The 27,493-nt window shown below is 49.6% G+C and overlaps 1 protein-coding gene across 17 annotated transcripts; it reads right to left on the bottom strand.

The window, feature by feature from the left end:
- LOC306640568 (uncharacterized protein) lies at window positions 1–25,721 on the bottom strand. Of its 17 annotated transcripts, none has more exons than XR_013757813.1 (8): window positions 25,571–25,716; window positions 23,096–23,157; window positions 10,268–10,367; window positions 9,621–9,723; window positions 6,717–6,934; window positions 3,880–3,939; window positions 2,743–2,849; window positions 1–289 (listed from the first exon to the last, which is right to left on the bottom strand). XR_013757813.1 is itself a non-coding variant. In XM_079104887.1 (8 exons), the coding sequence occupies exons 1-4, from the start codon at window positions 17,712–17,714 to the stop codon at window positions 9,698–9,700; spliced, it is 345 nt and encodes a 114-aa protein (XP_078961013.1). In that variant the 5' UTR covers window positions 17,715–20,679; the 3' UTR covers window positions 1–289; window positions 2,743–2,849; window positions 3,880–3,939; window positions 6,717–6,934; window positions 9,621–9,697. The 17 variants fall into 17 exon arrangements, 6 of the variants coding, with proteins under 6 accessions (XP_078961013.1, XP_078961012.1, XP_078961010.1 ...); XM_079104887.1 differs by lacking the exons at window positions 23,096–23,157; window positions 25,571–25,716 and adding exons at window positions 16,441–16,536; window positions 17,592–20,679; XR_013757812.1 differs by lacking the exon at window positions 9,621–9,723 and having other exon boundaries at window positions 6,717–7,724; window positions 25,571–25,721.
- Window positions 25,722–27,493: the final 1,772 nt, after the last annotated feature.

Here is a 27,493-nt window from a genome sequence, read left to right on the forward strand (position 1 = left end):
AATATTCAAGAGTCTTTATTAGGCATGAGGTGGGACTTCGTCACAGAGGGCATGGGAATCTCAGCTGAGATGATACAGGATAAAAGGGATGGGCCTGGATGGACATGGGAGCAAAGTCTAGCAAAGTCTACTTCTAGAAGGTTCCAGGTAGAATGGGCTGTGGAGGATGGAGGATGGGTCCTCCCCATTTCCATTCAGCCTTTGTGAACTTCACTTTGCTGGAGCTGAGCCTTCAGCCAGTCCAGGAAGGCTTCTCCAGGCCACCTGGACAAAGCAGGTTCTTTTTGATCTGAAAAGAAAAATTGTCAAGAATAATAAATAAGTAAATAAATGAAAAATAATTAAACAAAGGATGAAGACTTTAGGAGAAGGCAGAGGAAACACTTCCTGTGCATGACCTTGGAAGGATGTTCCCCCTCCATCAGGAAAGGTGAAGAGCTGGGAGGGCCACCTTCACAGTGGCTTGAGTCTAGGCATCTTTTCCAGGGTCTCCACTCAGAGCAATGTGGGCAGAAGATGCCCAGGGTGGAAGCTCAGCTTCCAACAATTCCAAAAATTAGGCTTGGATCCCAGGACACTTTCTTGAGAAAGGAAGGCAGGGGGCATGCTTTTTTGGGGCTCCAGACCAACTCCAGAGGATTTTGTTGAACATGTAAGGACCGTCCTAGCATCTGAGAATAAGCCCAGAATTCTGCCTGCCTGTCTGATCCTCTCCTCTCTTCCTTTGACTCTGTTCAGAACATATTCTTCAGGGGTGGTGGGGGAGGGAGCACATACTTTGGGACCCAGGAAGCCCCATTTGAAGCCCAATCCAATGTACTAATCCTGTACTCTGCGACAATGACACCCTTCCTACAGATTTGATTTCTCATTTGGAAAGTGAGGATAGGACTGTTCAGTTTTCAGGACTGTCAGGAAGGTTAATTGAGATGAAGGAACTTGCAGAGCCAAGCGGGTGCAAAGTCAAGGTCAACCCCCTCCTGCCTGGAGTCTTGTGGGCACAAGTGCTCCTTTTAAGCCAGCAGCTTTAGAAGCCCCTAAAGTTCACCTTGCCTGACTTTCGTGTTGGGGACTGAACCCAGGGCCACACCTGACAGGCAAGGGCTCTAACACTGAGCCCCACCCTCGGCCTGCCGAGAACCTTGAAATCTGAGAAGAGAGCCTGTTAATGGCCATGGTGGCTGCAATCCCTGCGGCAGGAGGATCACAAGTTCAAAGTCAGCCTCAGCAATGTAGCAAGGCCCTAAGCAACTTAGCGAGACCCTGTCTTAAAATAGAATATAAAAAAATAAAAAGGGCTGGGGACGTGGCTCAGTGGTTAAGTCTCCTGGGTTCAATCCCAGGCATAAAAAATAAAAATAAAAAATCTGAGAAGGGAATTTCAGGAAAAGGCAGGGCTCTCAACCACACCCCTGAATTTGCCCCACTCCACTCAGGTCATTGTAACCCTCCTGCCACTTGGACAATCCTCAGCTTTTCTTTCTTCCTTTCCAAGGGCCTTGCTAAATTGCCCAGGCTGGCCTTGAACTTGTGATCCTCCTATCTTAGTGCCTAGAGTGGCTGAGATCACAGGCCTGTGCCAATGTGCCCGGTTCACTCCTCAGCTTTTCCAGACTCACCTCCCTTCACCATCCTCCCTGTACTGGCTCCTCCTCCTCCTCCTTCTCCCACTTGCGCCAGGTCCCTAACCTGGCCCTTGACCCTAGGGAGGAGTGGGAATGAGAAGTCGGCCTAGCTCATCATTTGGGGAGACACTTATTGTGGAAAAGGTAAAGAGTCCTCTGGACCGGAGTTCCGAGGGAGGAGTCTCTGACTTCTTCTGGCTGACTCCCAGGACCCAGCTGGGTCAGCTGTTCTTCTGATCCCCTCAGTGACAGGGGCAAAGCACCCCTGTCAGCCTCTCTGCCTTCCATTTCTGGCTCTGGATCCTCAGCACATTAAGGAACCCCACTCCCCAGGCTGGCTAGATTTGGGGGGACAACAGGGCTTTCCCTGTCAGGGCCTTGAAGAGTGGTGGATGTGACTGGGGGCTGAGTCCAGTCCTGAATGAAGCAGGGAGGAGGAGGAGTCCCTGAGAACAGCCTCCTGCCTGACACACCCTCCCAGCCCCAGACAGAGCCAGCCAGGATCTCCTAGCAACGTACTGTAGAAAGGGGCTGGGAAGAGGGGGTGGTGGCTGGGAAAGTGGGGCGGGGGAACAATGACATCATAAATTATCCCTGGCCCCTCCCTTGCAGCCCACCCTTCCTCAGTGGAGAATGGCCTCCTTTCTCTCTCCACCTGCTCCCCATTCAGGATTCCCCTTTGCAAAGCTAGCCCCTGATCGGTGCCCCTTATAGATGTCCCTCGAGGTCAAGGTGACTTCTCTACTTTCTGGTTGGACTCCAGAGGAAGGAATTCTTGCCATCCCCAGATTCTCAGGGTCCTTCTAGGGATCTCCCCAATGAGGGGAGTAGAGAGATTGGTTTCCAAGGGGGCCCCCACTGAATACCTGGGAGGCTATCCCTGTCCAACGGTCTCTGACTCCTGCCTCTTTTTAGGGTCCTAACCATGGAGGGGGGATTTCAAGACATTTTAGGGCACTGACTCCTCAACACAAAAAATTTGAGTAAGGGGCCCTCAAGTTTTGAGGAAGCACGCTGACCTCTCACCAAACTAGCTGCCTCAGGGTCCTTTTTCCAATAATTGGGGTCCAGAAATAACCATAAAATGACTAAAGCTAGGTGACAGTTCTTTCCTTACCTCATATTAAGCCAAGGGTCAAAGAACTGGTGTTAAAGCAGTACAGATCTTGATTAGACATTAGGTGGAACTTCCCAAGAGAGGAATCTGTAAGATTGTGGAATTTTCTGGTTGGAGAGAAGAAAAGTCTGTTATAGAACCAGAACCTCTTGATGTCTATCTCATTAATCTTTTCTTAGCACATTGAATAACACATAGGAAGTGTTTAGCACAGAGCCTGACACATGCTAAACCTCCATTTTGACCATTAAAAATCATATATTAATCCAGGCATGGTGGCCTACACCTGTAATCCCAGCAACTGGGGAGGCTAAGGCAGAAGGATTGCAAGTTCGAGGCCAGTCTGAGCAACTTAGTGAGACCCTGTCCCAAAATAAAGAACAAAAAGGGCTGGGAATATAGCTCAGTGGTAAAGTGCCCCTGGGTTCAATTCCCAGTACCAAAACCAACAACAAAAAATCATTTATTAACATGAACTTTTATTGGGTGAATATCAGAGAAAAAGGATAAATCCCTGGAGACCCAACTCCTATCCTCCAGGAGCCCCATGGGAAAATCCAGAGATGAAGTAACACCCTAAGTGCAAGATGGCAGCCAATTGTCATGGCAACAGCAGAAGGAGTCTGGTTGGCTGTGGGGGCGGTGCTGGGAAGCCAGCTGGTGCCAGATGGACAAACCCAGCAGAAGGCAGCCCCAGCCGGGTGAAGCTCGTGCCCCATGCCCAGGGCTCTCCTCCATATGCCAGCCTCAACCTGGTCCTTCCCTCCAGGCCCAAAGGCCCCACTGCTATCTGTGGGGGATGATGCCAAAACCATTCCTCCTCCTGACTCTTGCTTGTACAACAAGGAATGACTGCTTAGAGACAAAAGACCCTCTTGCTTGATCTCTCTGGCCCATGGACCCAGGGATCTAAATAGACCCAAATTTAGCTCACTCCTGGCCATGCTAAGGAGGCAGAGAATTGGGGGCTTGAGAGGGTCCCAGGTGGCGAGGCTTGAAGGTACCATTCTGTGTGCATTCATACAGCGGAGACTCCACAATGGCTAGCTTGTGGTCCCTCCAGAGAACATGGAGGCTGGGGCTGCCAGGAAGGGGCAGCTTGGGTTATGGGCAATCTGAGGCGATCGTTCTGCCTACCTCTATCCTCCTCCCAATATTGCTCCATGGTATTCACATGTGGCCAGTAGCATGTTTTTCCTAAGAAGGATGAAAGAAGCTGTGGTACCGGGATTCACTGCCTAATTGTTAAAAGTGAGCCCCTCTTGAGTCTCAGCATGATGCTTATCTGCTCAAGACCCCAAACCTTCAACCTACATCCCATGCCTCTGACCCGGGGAAGCACTCCTGATTGCCCCCACCTTCTTCCAATGGCCTCTATAATGGCCTGTATAAGTGTCTCTCAGCATTTAGTATTTAACACCTGACATCTACACACAGCCCTATAAAACACTCCCATCCACAGCCTCCCATTTGATAACATTGGAAGTTCAAGTTCAAATGTCCACCTAGTTAGGAGGTGAGGGAAGCCAGAATTTGTATTCTGACCAACCTGTCCAACTCCGGAGACAAAAAGCGAAACCTCAGGCTGGGGTTGCAGCTCAGTGGTAGAGTGCTTGTCTAGCATGTGTGAGATCCTGGGTTCGATCCGCAGATCACAGAAACAAAAATAAAACAGCTCCAAACCTCCTTCTTTTGTTGTCCTCCCTGTAGACAGAGCCGCTACCTAATAAGTCTGTGAGCAGTAGCAGACTGAGGTTGTATCTGCCATCATTCTACAGCTTTAAGTGCCCTGAATCCAAACAGCTTTTGAAGGGCCAGGATGGACAAAAAAGGCCTTGGCAGTGGGGGAGACGTCTCTCCACACTGCTGATTATCAGGAAGAGACCCTGGGACGGGACCAGCACAGAACTAACTTCTCCTGGGGAAGATAAGAGTGTATTTGGAGGCTGAAGTGACCTTGGGCCTCCTTTTAGGCTCTGATCAATCCTGTCTTTCTACTGTCAACAGCTCTCCCTGAGCAGGAGCCAGAAGGTGACTCTGACAGTCCCCCTACTAGGAAGAAGAGAGGAGGCTAGAAGGGGTAAAGTCCAAAAGTGGCCTAGGAGGGCCTGTATAAGTCATAGAGGACGGCTGGAGATGGAAAGACCTGGAAGGATGGGGAGGTACAGCTGGGAAGAAATGGGGAGCTGGCTGGACTAAGTGGTGCATGCACACCTGTAATCGCAGTGACTCAAGAGGCTGAGTCAGGAGGATCTCAAGTTAGAGGCCAATCTGGGCAACTTAGGGAGACTGTCTCAAAAAAAAAAAAAAAAAAAAAAAAAAAAAAAAAAAGGTCTGGAGGTGTGGCTCAGTGGCAAACGACCCCTGAATTCAATTCCAGTACCACATTAAAAAAAAAAAAAAAAAAAAAAAGAGGGAGTGGGCTTTGGAAGAGAAGGTGTTGGTGCTATGTAACCCCAGGGGCCTTGATGATGGTGGTCAGGAGCCTATCCAGGAATGGCCCTACACAGCCTCACAATGAGATCCCAGTGGGGCCTCAGCTTCTCTTTCTGCTCAGACTGGTTTAAGCCTGAGGCCCCCCCTTGGCCCTCCCTTCTTCCAGCCCCATTCCACACCAGCCCCTGAGAGGCCCCTGGGAACTAAGCCTTTGCACCTGACAGGGCCACTTCCATAGCCACTACAGAGAGGTCTTTGTGCAAAGGCTGGACGGGGGGCTGGGTGGCAGCTGGCACCCCCCACTTACATTCCAGCCCTTTGGCTGGTGGCAGCCTCATTGAACCCCCTCCCAGCCTTGGCCCTGGATACCTCTTCTGGTCCCTTCCTTCCTCCAGGAAGTTTCCAGGACTGATCTCCCTTCTCTGCTTCTTCACTCTAGCTTCTTGTCCTTGTAGCTCTTGACCTCTGGAACCTTATTATTATTATTTTTATTTTTGTTTGTTTTTTGAGTAAGAGAGGTTGGAGCAGGCCTATAATCCCAGGGACCCAGGAGGCTGAGGCAGGAGGATCGCAAATTTGAGATCAGCCTGGGCAGCTTAGCAAGATCCTGTCCCCAAAAATAAAAAGGGCTGGGGATATAGTTCCTGGGTTCAATCTTCAATGTAAATAAATAAATAAAATAGAGAGCTTAAAAACATAAATTTAGGTCCAGTGTCCCTGCCCCTCTCCAGGCCCCTCTCCTGCCCTGACCTTAACGTGTTCATTGTGCTGTAAATTCCCAAATTTGGCTTCTCCACATTTCTCCCCAAAGAGCTCACATAAGCCTAGCTGTCCTCCCCATCCACCACGTATGTGTGTGTTTATGTGTGTGTGTGTCCATCTGTCTGTGTGAGAGACAAGATGAATGAGGGGGTGGGGGCTGGGCAAGGTGGCACATGCCCATAATCCCAGTGGCTCAGGAGGCTGAGACAGGAGGATCAAGGGTTCAAAGCCAGCCTCAGCAATGTAGCAAGGCCCTGTCTCTAAATAAAATATTAAAAAGGTCAGTGGTTAAGGCCCCTGGGTTCCCTGGTACCAAAAAAGAAAAAACAAAAACAAAAACAAAAAATAAAAGGAGGAGGAGAGAGATGGAATTCTCCAAGTGGGAAGCAGATTGATACATCCCTGTCTCAAGTGGCTCCCAAGCCTTTTACATCTTCATTCATTTATTTGGAACCAGCTGAGAGTTAGATATCTGGATGGGCACTGTGCTCAGTGGGCAGCTAGATGTGGGAGTCCCCATCACTCCTTAGGGGATGCTCCCCAGTCGTACCCTCTGCCCAGGATATCCAATGATGTTGGCTGCCTTCTCCAGCACCCCATCATTAAATCTAGACTCCCTGGTGTAGCACATAAGGCTCTGGACAATGGAACTTTTGCCCCCACTTCAACACCCTTCAGTCATGGACGCCCTGCCAGGGACAGGCTAATTCCCAAACACACCATGCTCTTTCACACCCTCCGGCCTTCATACGTGCAGCCTACTCTCCACTACCTACCTCCTCAGGCTCCTTGGAGTGACAAACTGCTGCATGCCTTATGTCACTTATCTTCCGACACCCAAGGGAAGCCTTCCTTAGCTCTCCAGAGGTGGCCAGCAGCACCCCCCTCCATGTCTCCATAGCACTTGGCAGGTCTTCAGGACAATGCTCCTCATTGGTCTTGTGTCCCTGCCAGACTGCTTGTTCCTCAAAGCAGCTTTGTACTCTACCTTCCCCTACAGCACACAGTAGGCACTCAGTAAGTACCTGAATGACTGAGTTGATGTGGAGCTGACAAAGGAGGAAGCAATGGATTTTAGTGGAACTGAGATGGAACTGGGGCAAGTCCAGGAAAGTGCTCAGGATTTGAACCTGAGGGCCTAGGAGTTGAACAATGTCGATAACTGACAGACATAAGGAAGCAGGAGCTTGGGGCAGGACTTAGGCATAATGCTAATGAGTGGCCAAGCCCTCTGGGAATGGCCCCTCCTGAGTGTTGGGGGAGGAAGCACTTGCATGCCCCTAGAGAAACTAAGAACATAGGAATTTCCCAGCATTCCTTGCAGCTAAGGTCTGGGCATGTGGCCTTTCCAGTCTCTGACCTGGGAGCTAATGGTGGGAGCCCAGGTAATAGTTAGGATATGAATCTAGAGTTCTGGATAGGTCAAGATTAAGAAAATGGGTGAGCATTTATAACTTCAGAGGATGGTTGAAATGATAAAAGTGAGTAAGAGGAAGAAGGAAGAAAACAGAGTGCTAATAGTAGAACCTTGGGTAGCCCTTCTGGTTGGGGAACTGGTTGACACAGAGGGCTGAATGAATGGAACCAAGAATGAATAATCATGGATGTCACAGAAGAACCAAAAGCCAAAGGGGAAGACTGGGAGGGTACTGGCATGAAATTTTCTATAGAGGTCAAAGAATTCCATTCTGAGGAAGTTCCATAGGCCCTGTTGAGGCAGCTGTGAGTGGCTTTTGAGAGGGCACACTTTCACCAGTTATGAAGATGGAAGCTGGACTGCTGGACTGAGGAGAGAAGATAGACAGTGGCTTTTCACAGGCCTGAGAGACCCTCCAACTGGCAGATGATCCTGCCTGCCCACACCTCACTGTCTCCCTCTCCCTGTTGGTACTCCCAGTTCTGAATCCTTCAGTAACTTTGATGTTACTCACAACCCTCCAAGTCCTCTGGGAGCTATACCTGGTGCAGAGGGCTGTACCACCTGTTTCAGTGCCAAACCTCACATCTGCTCAGGGAGTTGCCCTTCCTGTTCTCTCCCCTCTCTCTTTTCTCCTTGTCCTCTTTTCCCTAATTCCACTAGTAGAAAGATTCAACTATATTCTTGGTCAGTCAAGAAATCTTTCAATTTCCTTCATGTCCATCAACCAGGGCTGGCTCTCAGCTCACACCTGTCAGGGGCAGCCATTTTATAGGCACCAGCTACCTAAGATGGCGGCCACCTCCCTCCCTCTGCTTCCGTTCCCACAGCCTTCCTCCTATCCCTGCCTCTTTCTTTCTGAAGCCTGAACCCAACAAGGTGGGGGGCCAAGCTGGGGAGCCAAGGCCGGAGGAAACAAGACAAAAAAGGACAGAAAAGCCGTCCCTTTGGCATCTCTCTTTGGCATTTGAGTCCAGCCCAGAGAGGGAGGGCAGAAGGGAAGAAAGAAAGTAGTGTGAGTTTTTATTTCTGTCCTCTTCCTGCCACCTCCCCCACCCCTCCCCCCACACTTTGATGAAAACAAAACCTCTCCCCTTTTCTCTCTTCTCCAACCGCCCCCCCCCCTTTCTCCCTGGCTTCTACCATGAGCCTCCTGGAATGCAAATGAACTGTATTATGCAAATATATGCAAATCAGGCTTAACGAGCGGAAGGAGGGGGCAGAATGCCTAATGAGTAATGGCGGAGGGTGCAGATGGAGGGTGTCAGGAATGGCCCCCTCATCTTCTCCATTCCCACAGCCTGGAGGTTTGCTGGGGGTAGCAGGGTATTCCTCATTCCTGGGAAAGAGTAGAAGGTCATGGCTTTGTTGCTTCAGCTGAGAAGGCCTAGGATGGCCTTGGTATAGGTGAATGACAGAAGAGTTTGGGGAGAGAGAGGGTTAAGTACGGGGATGGGTGCTCCCTTGCACAACCTTGCCCAGACACTGGATGCGCCAGCCTCCCTGTCTGTATGGCCTACTGATGCCAGAAACTTCAGCTACGAGTGCTAAAAAGAGGGTGATGCTTATGCATGCCATGGCTTGTGCATCAGAAAGGAGGATTCCCAAGGGAAGATTCCCAGCCAGACCCAGGTTCTTCCTGGAGGTGAGGGTGAAATCTGTCTCTCTTTGTGCTTTGGGGGGGGGGAGTCGGGGGTTGCCATGGCAACGTAGCATGGAACACCCACCTCTCCAACATCCAGCCCCAGAGGACTTAGGAGTTGGGGGGTGGATAATGGATTGACACCCCCTGATGCCCCCGCCACCTGGCACTGCCAGCCGGAGATGGCGGCATCAAATCTAAGAGAATGGCCCCTTTGTTTCTAGGCTCACGGTGTTGGGGGAGCAGGCATGGGCACACAGAAGGGCCTTTCCCAGGCCCCGTTCCAGTTTGCATGACTCCTGCTGGCCTCTGGAGACTCCTTGTGGTCATCAACTGGCCTCTGTGCCCTGGCAGATGGTGGCCTCTTGCCTTTTCTCTCATGGTTTGCCAGCTACTGCTAGGTATGGCTTCCTCTGTCCTTCTCCCTGAGGCCTTCCCTCCAGATCTTTTCAGACATGGAGAGCAGGCAGTTCTACCTCTTCCGGGCTTTTGCAAATACCTCACAAGCCCAGGCATGCATACTATCCTTTTTTGCAAGGGAGCAACCTGTGAACTCCCCCTACTAGCATTAGTTCTGCTCTGCCCAACCCAAGCTGGGAGACTCCTAAAGAAGATATCTACCAGGTACATAAAAAGGGCCAGGTTGAATTCAGGAGCCCAGATCTTGGCTTTTCACTAGTCAGCTGGGTGACCTGTTATCACACCTCTTCCACTCCCTTGGGATCTGTAAAAGGACATAGTGCTGGTGAGAACTAAGGCCCATTTTAGCATTACCACATCTTCCATGATTTTTTTTTTTTTTTTTTTTTTTTTGGGTGCTGGGGATTGAATCCAGGGTCTTGTGCTTACAAGGCAAGCACTCTACCGACTGAGCTATCTCCCCAGCCCCATCTTCCATGATCTTAGTGAACCCTTCCTGAAATCTAACCATCTTTTTTTTTTTTTTTTTTTTTTTTTGCGGTGCTGGGGATTTGAACCCAGGGCTTTGTCCTTGCGAGGCAAGCACTCTACCAACTGAGCTATATCGCCAGCCCCTTAACCTTCATCTTTCCTACCACTGGACCAGCTCCTTTAGACTACTCCTGTGAGGACAAACCCAAAGTCCTGGAGACAGGAAAGTCCACTTCTGTCAGCCTTTGCCTCTCTCTAAGACTCCACGTATGACTGCAAACAAATCCTCAGATTCAAAAATCTGATATCTGATGGCAGAAGAAAAGGAGACCCCCTCCCCACCCTCCCAAAGGGGGTCTGCACAGTGTCTCACTCACCGCCCGGGAGCTGTCCGTGGTGCTGGATGCTATTCTGTTGTCCACATGGAGGAAAGAGGGCGGGAGGGTGGTGAAGCACCCACCCGCCCCAGGTGAGAAGCTAAAGGGAAGAAAAGCAGAAATATTTGGATACAGTAAGGAAATGGAAAACGTAATCCTGAGGAAAGTCTCCTCTTTGGAGACCTCCAAATCGCCAATACTGCTTTGAGTAACAAGAGCACAAGAGTCAATAAATATCTGAGCTTCCCACCCCCTTCTCCCCTGATGATTTAAGTGCCCCAGAATAGATCGATCCTTCTCTGGATTCTATTGTGAAATCCACAGGGAGATGAAGACCGTGTATTTGCCTTTGGGAAAGAGCTCAGGTTGATGTGAGAAACAGAGTGCAGATCTCTAAATTCCATCCTAAATTCTAAGGCTCCGACAAGGAATCTAGAAACAAAGATGAAAAAGAGATACAACTTGCCTGATAGCATTTTAGATATCAGGAGCTTGGGAGGAATGGAAGGGAAAGGTGTGTGTGTGTGTGTGTGTGTGTGTGTGTCTGTCTGTCTGTCTGTCTGTCTTCCAGGCAGAGAGATGAGTCTGTATCAGAGATTCTTAACCCAAAGTTGCACATTAAATAATACCAATGCCCAGATCTTATTCCGATACTCTGATTTCATTGGTCTGGGGATCTGGAGCTGGAGATATATACAAAATCACCCTGAGGTGATTTAAGTGCATAACCAAATTGAGAAATCACTGGTGTAGAAGGAGGCAGATAAGAAAAGGTATAGGGGTTAAGCCTGATCAGCTGGAGAAAGACACCACCTAAAGAAAAAGTGAAAGAATAAGAAAGAGAGAGACCCAAGCATGTAAATTCTGTTCCTAAGGACTCATGGATGGTCCCAGGCTGGCCTAAAGACCCACTCAGGTGTTGGACTTGTCTCTTCCATGCTATGGAAGCTCCAGCCACCCCAAGGTGATGAGATGAACTGTCTCCCCATCATAGTCCTTCATGCAAACAGGGAATGGGTGCAGTGACCTGAGGGCTGGCAGCTCCCCTTCACCCACAGGGTCCCCAGGGAGGCGGCTGTGGAAGGTAAACAGCAACAATGGTCCCTTTCAGTGTCCAGACTCCAACCCTTCAGTCCAATTAGCAGACACAGCAAACAGCAATTCAGCTGCCTTCAGCCGCTGTCATAACAAACTCAGAGCTGCCTTAATGGGGGGATTAGGGCAGTAGGAGGGGGGTGTCACTCTAGCCCTGGCACAGCCTGGGTGGCAAGGAAGGGGTTCCCCTTTCCTCTCACCTCTTCCTAACTCAATATGCACCCATCTGTCCTTCCTCCCATAACCATACTCTTCTCTCCTCAAAAGCCTGAGAATGTTTTTATAGTTTTGTCTCCTCCTCCCCTCCAGTGATTTTAAAGCATTAACCTAAACTCTCACTTCTCCTAGGAAGGTTAGCCTCAGGACAAGACCCCAATCTCTGAGGTCCAGATAGCAAGGAAGGGAGGTAGGAAGGTCGTTCTGTCCCCAGAACACTGGGGTAGAAGGGATGTGAAAAAATAAATACCAGAGTTTTAACTCCTAAACCTTGGGAGTGCAGACTTCAAGAAGGACTTCCAGATGTAGAAGAGTACACAGGGGCCTGTGATTCTCTGGTGGGTTCCAAACCTTGGGAATCATGTTGGGGAGTGGGGGGTCTGGGAGGCAAGGTGAGAGAAGATTCCTTCTCCTTCCCCCTCGTCCTCGTCCTCCTCCCCCTCGTCCTCGTCCTCCTCCTCCTCCTCCTCCTCCTCCTCCTCGTCCTCCTCGTTCTCCTCCTGCTTCTTTTTGGAGTGCAGGGATGATGGAACCCAGAGCTTCACATATGCAAGCACTCTACCACTGAGCTGAATTCCCAGCCCAAGACAACTTTGGGGATAAAGTAGAAAGTCTGCACGCCAATAGGCAGGGCTCCATTTGGTTTATTAATTATACCCACTACCTAACTGGTCTTTTAATTAAAAAAAAATCAAATTTAGTAGCTCTGGAATCTAGATTCTTAATGATACAAACAGAATTAACACATGCCATATTTATCAATCCACATAAATTGATTTATCGATCATCAGTACTTTTACAAATAAATATAAGATACATTGAGAAGAAAGAGCACAGTCAGTGGCCATTCTGCATGTGGACCCAGCCTCTTCCCATTAACAGGGTTCCCAAAATCTATGCCTCTTCTCTCTAGGCTTCCAACACTTCCCACCCAAGTCCGACTCTCAAAGCTAGAAAAGGAGGAGGAAGATCCTCACCTTTAAATGTTTAAAGATCCTTAGTCACAAACATGTCAGAAAGCATGTTCTTTTTACATTCTGAAATCAGTCACATCCTAGTCTTGCCAAATGGTAGCCTTTGACTTTTCTGCAATCTAAGGATTGCCCTTTATCCATGAGTGTCAGTACATATCATGGGGTGAGTTATCCAGAATTCTTCATGTGCTGCATGTAACAACCTTGGGTGTAGCTCAGTGGTAGAGTGCTTGCTTAGATTGCTGTGAGTTCCTGAGTTTGAGCACCAGCCCCCTGACACACAAAGTTTAAGGGTATCATTCTTATCTCTATTATATAAATCTTTTTTTTTTCAGTGTTGTGGATTGAACCCAGCAGTGCTCTACCACTGAGTTATGTCCCCAGTCCTTTTTATTTATTTCTTATTTCAAGACACAGTCCTGCTAAGTCGCTTAGGCTGACCTTGAACTTGCAATCTTCCTGCCCCAGCCTCCTGAGTTGCTGAGATTACAGATGTAAACCCCTTCGTTAGGTCCATTGTACAATATCTGAATTAACACTCAGAGATGTGCATTGTTGGTAAATGATGGCACCTGAGCATGGCCCTTAGTTCAGTCACATTTGCTCCCTCTGTTTTCTCTTCCCTAGGCTTGCTGACTATGGTGATCCTCATGACTCCAAGGACCTTTTGATGCCTGGAACTGGAAAAAATAATGTGTCCCAGGGTGAGGGAGTGGGTGATCATGTAAAATTTGAATCAAATGTTTTAGAGAAAATTGTCTTTAACTGCTTGGACTGAGAATTCGATAGGAGGCATTAGGATGAAGGATGGGGAGGAGAAAAAAACATATGAAGAAACCAGCTTAGAATTTGGTTTCCAGTAAATTAGTGGATGTAGTGAGATCTGAAACATCTGGGGTTTTTCAGGGGGAAAGGGGGTCCTAGGGATTGAATCCTAGCAAGCACTCTAGCACTGAGTCACACCCCCAGCCCTTTTTATTCATTTTTTAAAATTTTAAGACAGTGTCTCCCTAAGTTGCTCAGGCTGGCATTGAACTTGCAATTCTCCTGCCAGCCTCTCAGGGGATTATAGGTGTGCACCACTGTGCCAGGTTAGATCTGAGAAATAAAACTGAAAATTCTAGGGCACAGGTAGAGACATGATGATACAATGGGGGAATTTTCCTAACAGGTAGCTGGTGAGGCTCTTCTGAGTCTCTGTTAAGAAAGTCTCCCAGTTCTACCAGGTCTCCCACTGGGTTTAATTGGAGGAAGAAGGTGCTATCTGGTATAAAGAAAAGAAGGTTCAGGTTTGGGGAATGGCTTAATGGTAGAATGCTTGCCTAGCATGCAGGAGGACCTGGGTTCAATCCCCAGCACTGCAGAAAAAAAAAAAAAAAAAAAAAAAAAAAGAAGTTCAAAGTCCCAGAGTGTTCCTATAGTGAATTTACCTATACATGGCCAGGCATCCCTAATCTCCCAAACAAGCTTCCCTAGGGACTAAGGAACTGCACATATCCAACCTCACACCAGCTCGTGCACCACTTAGTCCTCACCCTCACAAAAAGACACTCATGGCTCATAGTCACGCATCACTTTCCTGGAAACACCACACATATACACCATATGCACATACAAGGGGGACACAAACCCTCACCCTCACCTCCCTTGTGGCCTCTATTTCTTTCTGTAGATATGCTTGACTTGTAGGGTACAACCCTTCAGTTCCCTCAGGTCCTCTCTTCTCCTTTTGAGATCCTGCAGTTAAATGTGCCCATAAGAGACAACATTAATAATATAAACCTATTGTGGATGAGGCTTTGTGGATCCCAAACACGCATTTCCAACAAGCTACACGAAAGTTTAAAAAAGGGTGTGGGCAGGTATGTAGCTGAGTGGTAAAGCACTTGCCTCACGTGCTCAAGGCCCTGAGTTCAATCCCCGCATCACAAAAACAAAACAACTGCCCCCTCAAGACCCCAACAACTAGAACCCCCCAAACAGGAAGCCTATCTTTCTTGGTGCTTCTTCTCCTCCCTTCCCAGCTCCCAGCCTTGACTCTTCTTCCCTCTCTCCTGATGCTCTTTCCCTCCTCAACCCAGCCCCATCCCAGTTCCTCATACTCCCCAATTTTTCCCAGTGAAGTTCAGGGGAAAGAGCTTTGGGTTGGAAGACACTGGGTGACATTAGCAACCCACTTGGGTCTGTGGTTCTTCATCTGTAAAATGGGGTTAATAACAGTTCCCTCACCCGTGTTGGAAGATCAGAAAAAGGTGTACAGATAGAGCTAGTATTAGTGATTATTAGTCCCTGCCTAAAACCTGCTCTTTCTCCCTAATCCAGTCTCCATTTACCCCTCCTCCAGAAAACCCAAATTCCAAGTGACTGAAAAGCAAGAGGTTGATAATCTCTCCATTTCCAAATCTCTAAGGGGAGGAGACATGTACTTCAGGCTCCCGGAAGCCCAATTTTTTGAATTTGGATTCTCCAATATTTCTACCACATAAAATATAATTGAATCATTCTCTTCTAGCTATGAAAAATCAGGTCCTGGGAGGAAATTTTAAATTCACCCTGGAAACTGGAGTCTGAACAAGGCGATTTTACCCAATTGTTCCTGCTCCCTGATTACACTTTACTGCCTTGTGTCCTGGAATGCCAGGTCTTGGGTGTTGGAATGGGGATCAGTAATAATTGCAGAGGGGCAATTTCTAGCTTTGGCCACAGTTACTTTTATTCTACAGGGTGACTTTAGATCCTCCTCCTCCTCCTCTCACCTAAATACTCTTGCTTAAAATATTTAGGTCAGGCCAGATAAATGAATTCTTTTAGGAAAGGCCCTGATTAATCTAATTCTTTGCTTTCTCTGGGCAGCATAGATACTAAGCTACACATTCCTTTGTGTTTGAGCTTCTCAGAGCTCCTTAAGACCATTTGTTCTTCTTGGATGTGACTTTCCAAAGTAAGGCTGGGGTGGGAGGAAGTCCTAGAATGCCCTGAAAGACCCAGACTCAACCCCTTTGGTCATCGTGAGAATCTTTTGAAGACATCACTCAGATCTGAGTCCCAAGGAGAAAAGAATACGGAAATGGAGCACAGGGAGTCTTCACTCCATTGCCCTAGAACTTAGGCTGAGCAAAAGAGTTTCTAGCCACTCTGTCCTGGGTGTTTTTGATTTTTGCTTCTTTTTAAGGCAACACTCCTTCTAGTCGTTGCAGTCTTATCCCCACCTATTCCACTTTGACATTCTCAGCTTCCAACAAAGCTGGATAGCCCTACATGGATTCAGGGACTCACCAAAGACCAGGGTTCTCAGGTGACATCCTAAGACTCTCCCACTCCAGCAATAGTTGCTTACAGCCCAGGGGGAAACTGCTCAGCAGGTCCTGCTCCCAGGAGAAACCTGGTCCAGAAGCCCCAGGCATATCCCGCATGACCCTGCACCTAGATTTCAACACATCTCTGTCTCTCCTGGAGCAGCTTCCTGGCCAATGAACTATACCATCCCGTCCCAAGCAGGGACCGCCAGAGGGGATCACATGTCGCTTCTTTACTCCCTCCGAACTCAGCGGGGCAGCGGGGCGCGGGAGGGAAGAGAGAATATTGCTCCTGGCTAAAGTAAAATACGACGGTGACTCCTACCTGAGCAGATCGGGTTTGGGGGGTTGGAAGTCGCAGCGACCATTGTGGTCTGGAGGCCGTTGGGCTGCTGGATCCTCTTGCAGCCTCCCACGGCCGTCATTCCTCGAGGCTCTAGCCCTTCGATCAGGTATCCCCCACCCGCCCATGAGGCCAGCTTTCCTGGGGTCCCTCTGCGCAGTGTATGGGGTTATTTTTACTTTCGGTTATCTAGCTTTATGAAGACTCCACACCACTCATACAGCTAGATAACCAAAGATAACAACCAACCCCGCCTCCTGGCTGCTGCCGCCGCCGCCTCTTCCACGCAGCCTCCAGGCTGCCGCCGCCGCTGCCGCCTGTACCTCCGCAGCTTCGCGTCGCCCGCTGGTGGGGGTTGGGGAAGGATACACGCAAGCAGGTGGAAAGGGGGAGAGGGAGGGAGGGGGAGAGAGAGAGAAAGAGATATGGAGTCGGAGACCAAAAAATATAAGACACAGTGATACAGACTAGACAGCGGGGGGGGGGGGGGGGGGGGGGGGGGCGGGAAGGCGTAGGAAGGATGCGATGACCTATGGCGTCGAGGTCCAGGGATTGACCTCAAAAGCTTCTGATGCCCCATTTCCCTCTTCCTCTTTCGATCCAGAAGCGGCAGTACCTCGGGTCCCTGGTCCCGGAGAGAAGGGACTTACGGGTTTTCGTGCCACCCGGGAAGACGGCAGGGACCGAGGTAGAGGCCTCCCCAACCTCACCGGGTTTCCATTGCCCTTCTCTGGAAGATCGAGAGAGCATCGGATAACTAGAGCCTTAGCCTTCAGCGGAGCCCGAGCCTCCGCGTGGGGTGAAAGCCCGGAGCCGCAGAGCCAGCCCAGCCAGGTCTCCAACTCGCAAGGGCGGTGGAAGCGAAGCTCAGCCCGTGCAGAGAAAACAGCTGGATCCAAGCTGCCGACTGAAAGGGTGAGCGGGCAGCGAAATCCTGGGGGTAAAATCCCGGAGGCACGGGGAAATTCCCGCGACTCAAAGAGGGGGAAGGCTGTGAGTGTGGGGTGGAAGGCGACCCAGAGGCGAGTCTTGCAAAGGAAGAAGGAAAGGGCAAAGCCACCATCCAGGAAGAGATCACCCATGTGACGGCGTTGGGGGAGGAAAGCGCAGGACGGCCAGGCAGGTGAGCCGAGTCCCAGGCCCCGCAGAAAGCCCCATAGAAACGGCTTTGTACAAAGAGGATCAGAAATCACCCGGGGCTATGAAAATGGCCGGGGGTCTGAGGCGAGGGATGCCCCAGGGGCTGGCAGGGGGTGGTCTCGGGAACTGGAATCGACAAGGAGGGTCTGGAAGCCGGGTAGAGGGTGTGGAGCTCCGCCGGCCCCTCGTGGCGGACGCACAGCACGCTCTATTCCCAGGCGCTCGCCCACCTCCTGCCCCACACCCGCCAGGCCACTTACATGGAGCCTAGGGTGCCCATACGTGCTCTCCGCGGTCCTGCCGGCATGTCCCCATCCAAGGAGCGCCTTGGACCTGGGTCCGGAGTGCCAGAGCTCGACGGATGCCAGAGCGGAGGAGCCCATTCGACTCAGCCTCAGCAGTGCCAAGTCGAGAAGGGTACAGCAGGTCTCACTTCCCTGCTCCTTCCTCAGCCTCTGCTGCTGCTCTGGCCCGGGCGCGCTCCGGCTCCGGACTTTTCATTCATCCTTTCACACTCCCTCCCGAGACCAGTCTCTGATTGGTTCTATCTAGTCTGACGTCACCGCCTCGTTCCCCTGTCGGCCCCGCCCCTCCTCCTTACCAGGTCGGGCCACAGCGCGCAATTGGGGCGTCCCTCCCCGGGAGAATGGTTTGTTGCGGGGGAGTACTACATCTGTGTGCTGATTCTGAGCTTCTTGGTGCCTCACTCACCCCCGAGACCCGCCTGCCATGTCTAATCCATTGCCACTTGTGGTTTTGATCTCCAGCCTCACTCTTTTTGTGGGTCCTACATTTTCCATTTTGGTCCTAGGTATGATGCACTAGGACGAACGCGCAAAGATAGAAAAGAGATCGGGTGAAATCCCCTTGAAAAGAATCAAATGACTTAAGACTACCCTTCCCTGCCTTCTCCCATCAGAGTATTCTTTGTGCTCCACAGGTTCTGATCCTTCCCAAACTGTGATTCTAATATTCAATATGGACAGGAACCTCTGTCCTTGGTTTTCAACTCAAAACTGTGAGGGAAAGATTCTGGGACTTAGGGACTCCTGCTGGAAGACACTGTGGCCTTTAAAGGAGGCCAAATCTTTCCGCCTTGCGGAAAAGGGACTATCTCTCGAACCTGTTCACAGCACCAAAGTTCCAGGTAAGGGAGTCTAGGGGTGAAGATCCCAGTTGGCATTAGCCTGGGCAAAACCCGCAGAATTAGGCCTAGCCGTGGAGGCCTTAGTTAGGCCATCGCTCCTTTTTGCCACCCGTGCACTCTAACCTCAAGTTCTGCGCAGGCCTCCCACCTACCAGCTCTGGGACTTGAGGAGGAAGAACGCCCTCAGCAAGGCTCGGTTCCCAACTTTCCCACCTAGCTCTCATCTGACCCAGCGGGACATTCCAGGTTCAACCGGCCTATCGGAGAATCAGAACCAAATCCTTGGATGATATACAGCGACCAGCCAGCCGGCAAGACCCTGATTCCAGCCGCTGCCTGCAGCGGCAAAAAGCTCTCTGAACCAGTAGGCCTCTAAGAACCGTGCTGCCTGGCAGGAAGCGGTTTGAATCCCTGCTGTGCACCCCACCCTTCCACTCACCCTCCTCTGGGGAGCTCTGCTAAGAGACTGGCTCAGACACCTGGAGCCTATTGGTCTGATTAACATGGACCAGTTTCTATGACCATGGATCCTTGAGCACTAGGTCACCAGGGGAGCACTCCAAGCACCACAGATTGTTGGTCAATCCTGCTCAGATTGTTTTATCTGAGGGATTGTACAGATCCGGACAAAGCCAAACCTGAACCCTATTCTCCTTGGTTAGATGCAAACTGATGGACAATGGGTTGAACTTGGTGCTTCCTTCAAAGAATAGTGCATGTCTAAATAATAATCACTGCCATTGATGTTGGCAGCAAGACTGTAGGGACGGGGGCAGATTGAAATGGGATGGAGTCCTGCAACCCAGAATGGTAGTATGAAGCTGAAGCAAATGGCCTGATTTCCCCAGGGCATTCTCAGGGGTGGGCTGGCACAACATTTTCCCCCCATGGTCTCAAGGCCCTTACTCAAGGGAAAGCCTTTCTTTTTTTTTTTTTTTTTTGTTTGTTTGTTTGTTTGTTTTGGAACTGGGGTCGAACCCAGGGCTTTGTGAATGCAAGGCAGATGCTTTGGCACTGAGCTACATCCCAGCCCAAGGGAAAGCCTTTCTAGAAGCTTCCAGAGTAGCAATGCATCATCATTCCAGAACTGGGAACACTGATAGTGGTAGTGGGGGGGGGGGGCAGAGACAAAGTGTCCATTCCTTACATTGTTTCCTTCTTCCCCCTCTTAGGTACCCTTGCAACTCAGAATGGGGTACACAGGGATGGGGTACACAGGGGCACTTTGGGGTTCCTGTGGCTGCAGTACAATTGCAGAAAAAGGAAACACTTTCCAAATGTTCTCAGATAGACCTGTCTACAAGCATGCTGCCAATACATTTCCCAAATGCATCCTATTAGGGCTCCAGAGAAGCAACAGGCCTTCTGGCCTTTCTTCTCCAAGCCCACAACTCCCTCAAAGATTTCTCAGCATGCCACCTAACACCCCTTCCTAGGATGCCCCCTCCTCTCCAGACATTCCAGCCATTCTAAATAGGCCCTGCACTTCTCCAGACCCTCCACCAACTTTCCCAAGTATTCCCCTATTTGCCCTCCCATAAAATCCCTTAAAGGCAGGTAAGCAAACCTTTCTCCCTTCCTTCCTCCATTTCTCCAGCACTGGGAGGTTGAGGCCAGCTTGTGGAGGAAGAGCCAGGTGTCCTGCTAACTAAAATTGTCCCTTTTTCCTTGCCCACCAATGTTCACCAATGTAACCCGCCATCTGTAGGGTCAAGCTAATCTCTACAACCTCTTGCCCTGGCTTGGACCTTACAGATTGTATGGAAAGACTCAGCCAGGATTAGTTAAATCTCACTTCTCTGTCAGCCACCCCTGTATTTTTGTTGGAAATGGGAGAGAACAACAAAGGTTTCTTTAACCAGTGGAGATTCCCGCACATTCATCCCTACTGGCCAAATTCATTCTCAACCGGACTTCCTCAAAACCAACATCAAAAGAGAATGGGTACATTTAGCTGACTCCTGAAAATACGTACATTGAAATTTCCCCCAAGTAGCAATATCCTCCTACCTCTTACTTACTGTGGCTCTGAGTTCTACAGAGGTAGTTCAGTTCAGTATCCAAATTAAGGAAGAGACACCCCCACACACACAAAAGAAAATGGAGCTTAGTTTAAATTGCCCTGACATTATCCACTAGGAACCCCATCTCTTTCCAGATTCCAGATAAAGTCAATTTTTGTTTGATTTTATCTAGGTGTGCTGGACAGCCCCATCTCCCACTGCTCCTGCTCAGTTACACAAACTGGTGGAGCATCAACTGTCTTTATTCCAGTGGGAACAAGGCTATAAGCCATGAAAGAAGCAGAAAACTCACCACTGTCATGTTAACTGGGATTGGATTGTACCCTGGGCCATGTACTCATTTCAAAAAAGAAACTACTTTGAGGATGGCAAAGAAAATAGCCTCCTTCAGTACAGGTACAATTTCTCACTTATTCATAGTATCGGAGGAGACAGAGCAGGCAAACTTTCAGCAGGGTATGCCAAAAAACTTAGTGGAGAACCGGACTTGGTGTTGCACATCTGAAATCCCAGAAGCTCTGGAGGCTGAGGCAGGAGGATCTGGAGTTCAAACCCAGCCTCAGCAGATTAGTGAGGCACTGAGCAACTCAGTGAGACTCTGTCTCTAAATAAAATGTAAAAAAGGGCTGGGGATGTTGCTCAGTGGTAAGTACCCCTGGGTTCAATCCATAGTACCAAAGGGGGGGGGATACATAGTGGAGGACCAATAATTGATAAGTTAATAAAGGTATGTGGTCCCTGTGTCTCCACATCTGGGTTTGCCATCATGTGATCATGTGCATTATGGTGGATGTTAGTGTATCAGTGAGGGTATTAGTCAGTTGTGTTTTATGGAATTTGTGTATAGGTGTCGGGAGGAGGCATTGTATCCATCATGCTATGTGTTCGTGACTATTCCACAGTTCTTTTGACCAGAGAAGACCCTTCTACTAATGGGATATGGCATGCAGATCTGTAAGAGGCTAACAGCTGGAGCAAAATAGGTGCATTAGGTGCCATTTTGGGTTGGTCCACCAGTCTGGGTCTCCCTAGGAAGGCCTCAGCTGGAGCAGAGCCCTCTCCTTTCAGTGCACAGCACAGTCTGCTGGAGTGTTCTGTAGAACAACGGTCTGTGGACCACACCCTGTGTCCTTCCAGGGAAATTCTGGGGACTCTGGAGAGCGCACCCCGAATTCCTCTGCTGATGTGAGTCTGTGAGTGTCTCAATCAGCCCAGGAGCCTGCATTCTTTGCTAGTGCTTATCCCCACCCCCATCCCCATAGCTGCCCACCTATTGTCTGTGTGCCTGAAGAGGCCCATGTAGAGAAAAGCATGGCCTGAATTGTGCTCTCTGGATGCAGTTTTTGGAGAGATCTTTATAATCCAGGTCCCAAAATACATTTGGCAGTAAACCACTCTCTTGAAATATTCAGGTGACTAAATAAAAAGCATATTTTTCTTTGTTTCAATTACCAGGTTAATTTGCCTTGAAGATAAAGATGAAGGCTGCATTTGAGGGAAGGTTCGTACAGATATTTATTTCTGTCTATTTAAGTGCATCATTATTATGAACATTATCATGTGTTATTCTTTTGCTATAGAATATTTACATAGTGCGATCATGGAATCATACCAAATAGAATTGGCAATTAAAAAATGCTGAGGCTGTGTTAAAAAAAATCTATCTATCTATCTATCTATCTATCTATATATATATACATATACATGTATGTGTCTATGCATACGAACATATAAGGTTAGAATGCACGGAGACAAAATGTGAAGAATTTTGCCTGAGGAATACCGCCCTTCCTCTACACAGAGTGTTTTTCCCCCCTCCACCCTTGGAAAGACCAGCCTGGAAATTCCTCAGGCCTGTCTCAGCACTGCCTCCCTGGCTGGCTCCAGTTCTGTCCTTGAGCCCACACACTGGCTCACTTGCCTGAGAGCCCTATGCTGTTGGGGCTGTTGGAGAAAAAGATGGCAGAGATGGTGGAGGATTGACTGGTTCATCCACATGGGGCCCTTTCTACAAGACACTCAGCCATCAGCAAATGGCCTCCGCAAGGGGCACAAGCATGTATGTGCAAGGGTGCTGTGCATTATACACACTCAAACCCAGTGCAATGCAAAGACTCCCAGCAGCATCACCTCCTAATGCTCACAGGTGCATGCCAGGAACACACAACCACTCCCTGTTGCTTAGGTTCCCATGGCCCCATTCACCCCAACTCACATTCCTCTCCTTTCTTACTTCATTCTAACCTTTCTTACTGCCACCTATGAACAGAGAGTTCTGTTCCCCTCCCCAACCAACCACCTCTCCCAAGGCCCACTGGCCTCCATCTCCACCCTCTGGAGCCTATGGGAGAAGGGGAAAAGAGTTTCCTGTGTCTCCAATGCCTTTCCTTTCAGTCATAGAACTGAATGCAAGATGGAATCCAGCTACCTTGTTCCATTTCTATTATCATTAAGTATATAGATCTTACTATGGAGAAGCTCAAAGAGTTCAAGAGAGGGGTGAAGAGGTGTAAAGAGCAGGAGAAAACACGGGATACAGGACAAGCTTCCCTACCCCACCCCACCAACAAACAACAAGGAAGAAAATAAATACCCCAAAAGCCAAAGGTGACCACCAGAAACAAATGAGGCTGTTTCTTCTTGGGTGCCCAGCTCCTGTTGAAGGAGAGAACACAAAGGTTAAAGTCCACTGGGTGGCTCCAGTCCCCTTTCCCTAATAGCCCCCAGTCTCCCTATCATTCTCCCCTAGCGCTCTGCTTCCAGCACCTAGGCATTCTAGGTGCCCCTTTTCAATCACCAGAGCCCTAGGCTGCCCTGGGAGATGGCAGAAAGAGAAAAGCCTAGCAATGGGAGGAGGGCGCTCCAACTCCATCTTGCCTGGGTGACTCTAACCCTGCCTCCTCCTCACAACCTCCTGTGCCTCCATGGAAAACCTTCAGGCCCATGGGTTTGAAGTGAGCCCCTGGAGATCTCTAACTTCTAAGTAATTCTCTGTCCAAAGGACATATCTCCTCACAGATCCCTGATACTCAAAGTCTACCAGAGAGCACACTTAGGATAAAATAAAGGATCTGGGGTTAGAGATGTATTTGTGTCTGTCTAGATCTAATGACACTATAAAGTACTAGGCATATTTAAGATATTCTCAATCATATTATCTCTCTAGCTTTCTCTACCAATCTCCATCATGACTTATCTACCTGCCACCTATCCATGTATATCTCTCAGGATCCATAAAGACATCCTATAGCTATCAATTTCCTTCCTCTCTTTTATACACACACAAAAGGTGTGAATAGAGTGCAGTTATTGATTATTATTTTAATGTTGGGTATGAAACTCACTCCTTCCTTTATAATTTTATCTTCCCAGCATTTTGTTTTTAGGTTAAAGTAGAGTTTGGGTAATCACTTGTATAGCATAGCTGGCCCAGCTCCTAAAATACTAGAGTGTATTTATGTGTACCTGGGTGTGTTGGGGTAAGCTGATGAATTCTTCTACCTCAAACTCAATTCCATAACTAATTCCTTTTTTTTTTAAGTCAGGAAGATAACCTGCCTGCATGCAGAGGAAATTGGATTTAAAAAAATGGTACTAGGGAGCAGGAATAAGCTTAAGTCCAAGCCTGATTTCTAAAAGGGGTGCTTCGAATGCCTCCTCTCCAGTTCTCATACCCACCAATCCTCACTTGACTCCCACCCTGTGTCCCAGAGCCGCCAGCCCATCCATTTCATAAAGGAATGTCTCAGACTGAAACTGTTAGCTTCATACCAAAGAGAGACCACCCTACCCCATGCCAATTTGCTGACATGCCAAAAAACAGGCACAAGGACAAACGGGGAACCTCTGGCTCCCTCTTCCACTCTCAGTGAGAGTTCTGGGGTCCCTGGGGTCATTGGCTCTCTCCTCACTGAACTCTGCCCTCCCGTGTGGCCACCAGGCACACACAATGCCCAGGGGAACGCAATGATAAGAACAGCTCAGCACGCACGGCTTGTATAACGGCTGGCAGCCTCAGCCTCTTCCAGCAATCTGGCCTCTGGGGCACCAGGAATGGTCGGCTCTGTTCTGACTTCCATTGCCCCACAATGATCCCAGCCTGTGTCCCAGAAAGAACAGAGTGGGTGGGAGACTAGGGTCATGATAGTGCCATTTTTCTATATCCCTGGACCTCCTTTTAATAACACCAAAAAGAAAAAAACCCTCCATTAAATGGATCTGGAGGGGGTTGGAGTGGGTTCTCCCCACTTCTAAGACCCAAACATCTGTCCCCAAACCTTGCTTGCCTTCAAGCTCCTCTCAGCCCCTTTCCTACCTGCCAGCTCATAGGAATGGGAGCAGGTGGAGAAGGCAAATGAAATGAATCTAAATCTAAAAATATTTTTGGGTTTTTCCCAATGCTGGTTTCTACCTTCCTGGAAATGTGGCTCCTTTTCCCTCCCCCATCCCAAAATCCCTCAGACTTTTTCTTCCCCTAAAACCTGCAGTCTCTGGGGCAGAGAAGAATAAGAGCCAGAGGCAAGGAAAGAAGGTCAGGAGTCCAAATACAGAATCATTTTTTCTCTTCCCTCCCGTCTGCACTATAATCTTCCTTCCTGCCTCTGCTCTGCTGCAAGCATTAAGATGTTGGCCTTGTCTGGTGGAGAAAAAGGGAGGGGCGGATTAATAGGATCAGTAGCACCGTGACCCTAAAGTCCCCCCCAATCCCATTGACAAACTTAGTGAGCTGTCTGGGCTGGCAGGGGCTGGAGGAAGGAGGGGGACCTAGAGGCGCTCTGGGCGGTTGGGCAGGGCCACTGCCTCCAGCTCAGTGATGGATGCCCAGGAAGCGGGAGATAAAACCTGCTCGGCCAATTCCTCCTCCACACACATGCCTCATCCCTTTTGGGGACCCCCCTGAGTCTTTTATCAGCCTTTTCTTTCTGTGATTGTTGCACCAGACTCCATTAGCCAGTAGGCAAAGTAGGAAGGTTAGGGTGCCTTGACTCAGCTTAGGGGTTCCCTTCCCACCCCCAGTTCAGGTGTCTAAGGGAGCTAGGATCCTCTCTGGACCCCAGTGGACACTTACCCTGCTTCTGTGAAGAGGACAGACTGCACGGGTGGCCCCTGCGGCTGGACTGCCCGTCTCCCCCCTGCTCCTAGCCTCTTGTGGAGTGGAGGATGCGGCTCCGGTGACGTAGCATCTGTCTATCCATTCAGGAATTTCGCTTGCCTCTCTCTTTCTTTCTCTTGCTGTTCTCCCTGGAAAGGCAGCAAAAAGGGGGTGCTGCCCCTAGCTGGAGACACCATCACCACCAAAATAACAGCCCACTCTCATGAAGCCCCCCTCCTTCTTCCTTTTCATGCCTGGGTGAGAAGGGGGTCTTTGTCATCTGCACTGTGTTCCCCACCTCCCTCTAGTGCCTTTTCTAACCTGAAGAAGGAAGGAGCTAAGGGATGCTATTGTTCCTCCAGGCCACCCTTGTCCCCAAAGGAAACAAGAGAAAGGGTGTGACAGAAGTATCCCATCCCTGGGTTCCTCTAAGTTTACATTTGCTTTTGAACTTGAGAGAGTGATTCCATGGTGTGAGCCTGTAGGGTGGGGAGCCGAGTTGATAAGAAGTCATAGAAAGAGGGCACAGTTAGCCATTTGAAGGTTGGGGTGTTCCAGCGCCCCCTTTCCAAACTTCCCCCAGGCTCCTAACATTGTCAGCTGAATTAATGGAAAATCCAGATCTTAGTTGTGAAGGAGAAACTGACAATTGGAAGATGAAGTCTGAGAGCTAGAGGGGGGGACGGCCAGCACTTGGAAGTCTAGACAGAAGAGGAGGGGTGGGACCACAGACTTCAAGTGAGAGATAAATTATCTTGCTCTCAGAGGAGGGAGAGTGATTTGGGGGTTGGTTTCCAGGGCTGGGGTCCCGATATTTGGTGGAAGCTGGGGGCTCAGAATGGTACAATGGTCGTGTCTCTTTTCTCTCTTTCACCCCCACCCTCAACCCCTCCCTTTTCCTCCCTCCCACTCTTCCTGGTCTGCATGGGAACTCGGTCTGAGCTCGACGTGACAGACAGCAGGCCTGCATGCTAATGAAGTTTGTCTCAAGTTCATTGTCAAAGCCCCCCCTTCCCCACGGCCCCCTCCCCTTCTCTCTCATACACAAATCTCCCTCCAACTTTTGTCCCACAGACCTGGAGGCCACTTGAGTCTCTGCCGGCTCCCCTCTCTCACCCTCCCCCACTGCTTTCAGTCTCCCCTCTCCTCACTACCTCCCTCGACTGGGGGCGGGATTGGGGGGGGCACCCTCTCTTCTCCCCAGTGCCTTCGAAGGCACCTTCTGGCCCAGCTATCCTTAAGCTCCAGTTGAGGGATTCTGAGGGCTGAGGTCAGAGTCTACAAACCTGGTCCTTCTCTCCCCAGCTCAAAGTAAGGAGGCTCTAGAGGGGCGAGAGAAGGCGACAGAGTCTCCCACTGAAAGTTCCCTGCCCCCCAATTCTCAGCTCTGTCCTGGCCCAGTCCCCCCATTCCAGCCCCGCTTCCCCCTCCCCCCATTCTTCCCATTATGATTATTTTGCTCTCCCCTTGATTACATCTGCTTCACTAGCTCAGAAATAAAGATCCTTTGAGACTAATTTTGCACCCCCCCAGCTCCCCACCCCTTCCCTCCCCCTTCCCTCTAGACCAGGGCTCCCGTTAGCTCCTTTCTCACCGGCTGGAAGACATTGAGTTCCTTGTCTAGGGAGCTGGGGGGTTGATGGGAGGGGGTGCCAGTGGAATGGGGGGGTCTCTCCAACTCTGGGACGTGTCCAGCAATCCAAACCTGTCCTTCTTTTGTTCCTACAAATCTCTTCATACTGTCACTACCCTCTGGAGTCTGCCTTTCTCCCAGTAACCAGGGGCTAGGGGAGGAAGGGGAGGAGGACCCTGAACTCACCCCACCCCTCAATTCCAGGGAAAGGAGGGTGAGGGAGAAAAGGGGGGAAATTTAAATTCCCCCCTCATTAGCCAGAAAGG

The sequence above is a fragment of the Sciurus vulgaris genome (genome assembly GCF_902686455.1).
Source record: "Sciurus vulgaris genome assembly, chromosome: 1".
NCBI classification, from domain to species: domain Eukaryota; kingdom Metazoa; phylum Chordata; class Mammalia; order Rodentia; family Sciuridae; genus Sciurus; species Sciurus vulgaris.

Excerpts from the sequence above, each read along its gene's own strand:
- LOC306640568 (XM_079104883.1), bottom strand. The coding sequence starts at position 17,714 with ATGGGCTCCTCCGCTCTGGCATCCGTCGAGCTCTGGCACTCCGGACCC. Across the intron at positions 16,537-17,591 it reads ATGGGCACCCTAGGCTCCAT|CGGGCGACGCGAAGCTGCGG; the intron begins GTAAGTGGCCTG and ends AACCCCCACCAG. Across the intron at positions 2,850-6,716 it reads ACTCCAAGGAGCCTGAGGAG|AAAATTCCACAATCTTACAG; the intron begins GTAGGTAGTGGA and ends CTCTCCAACCAG.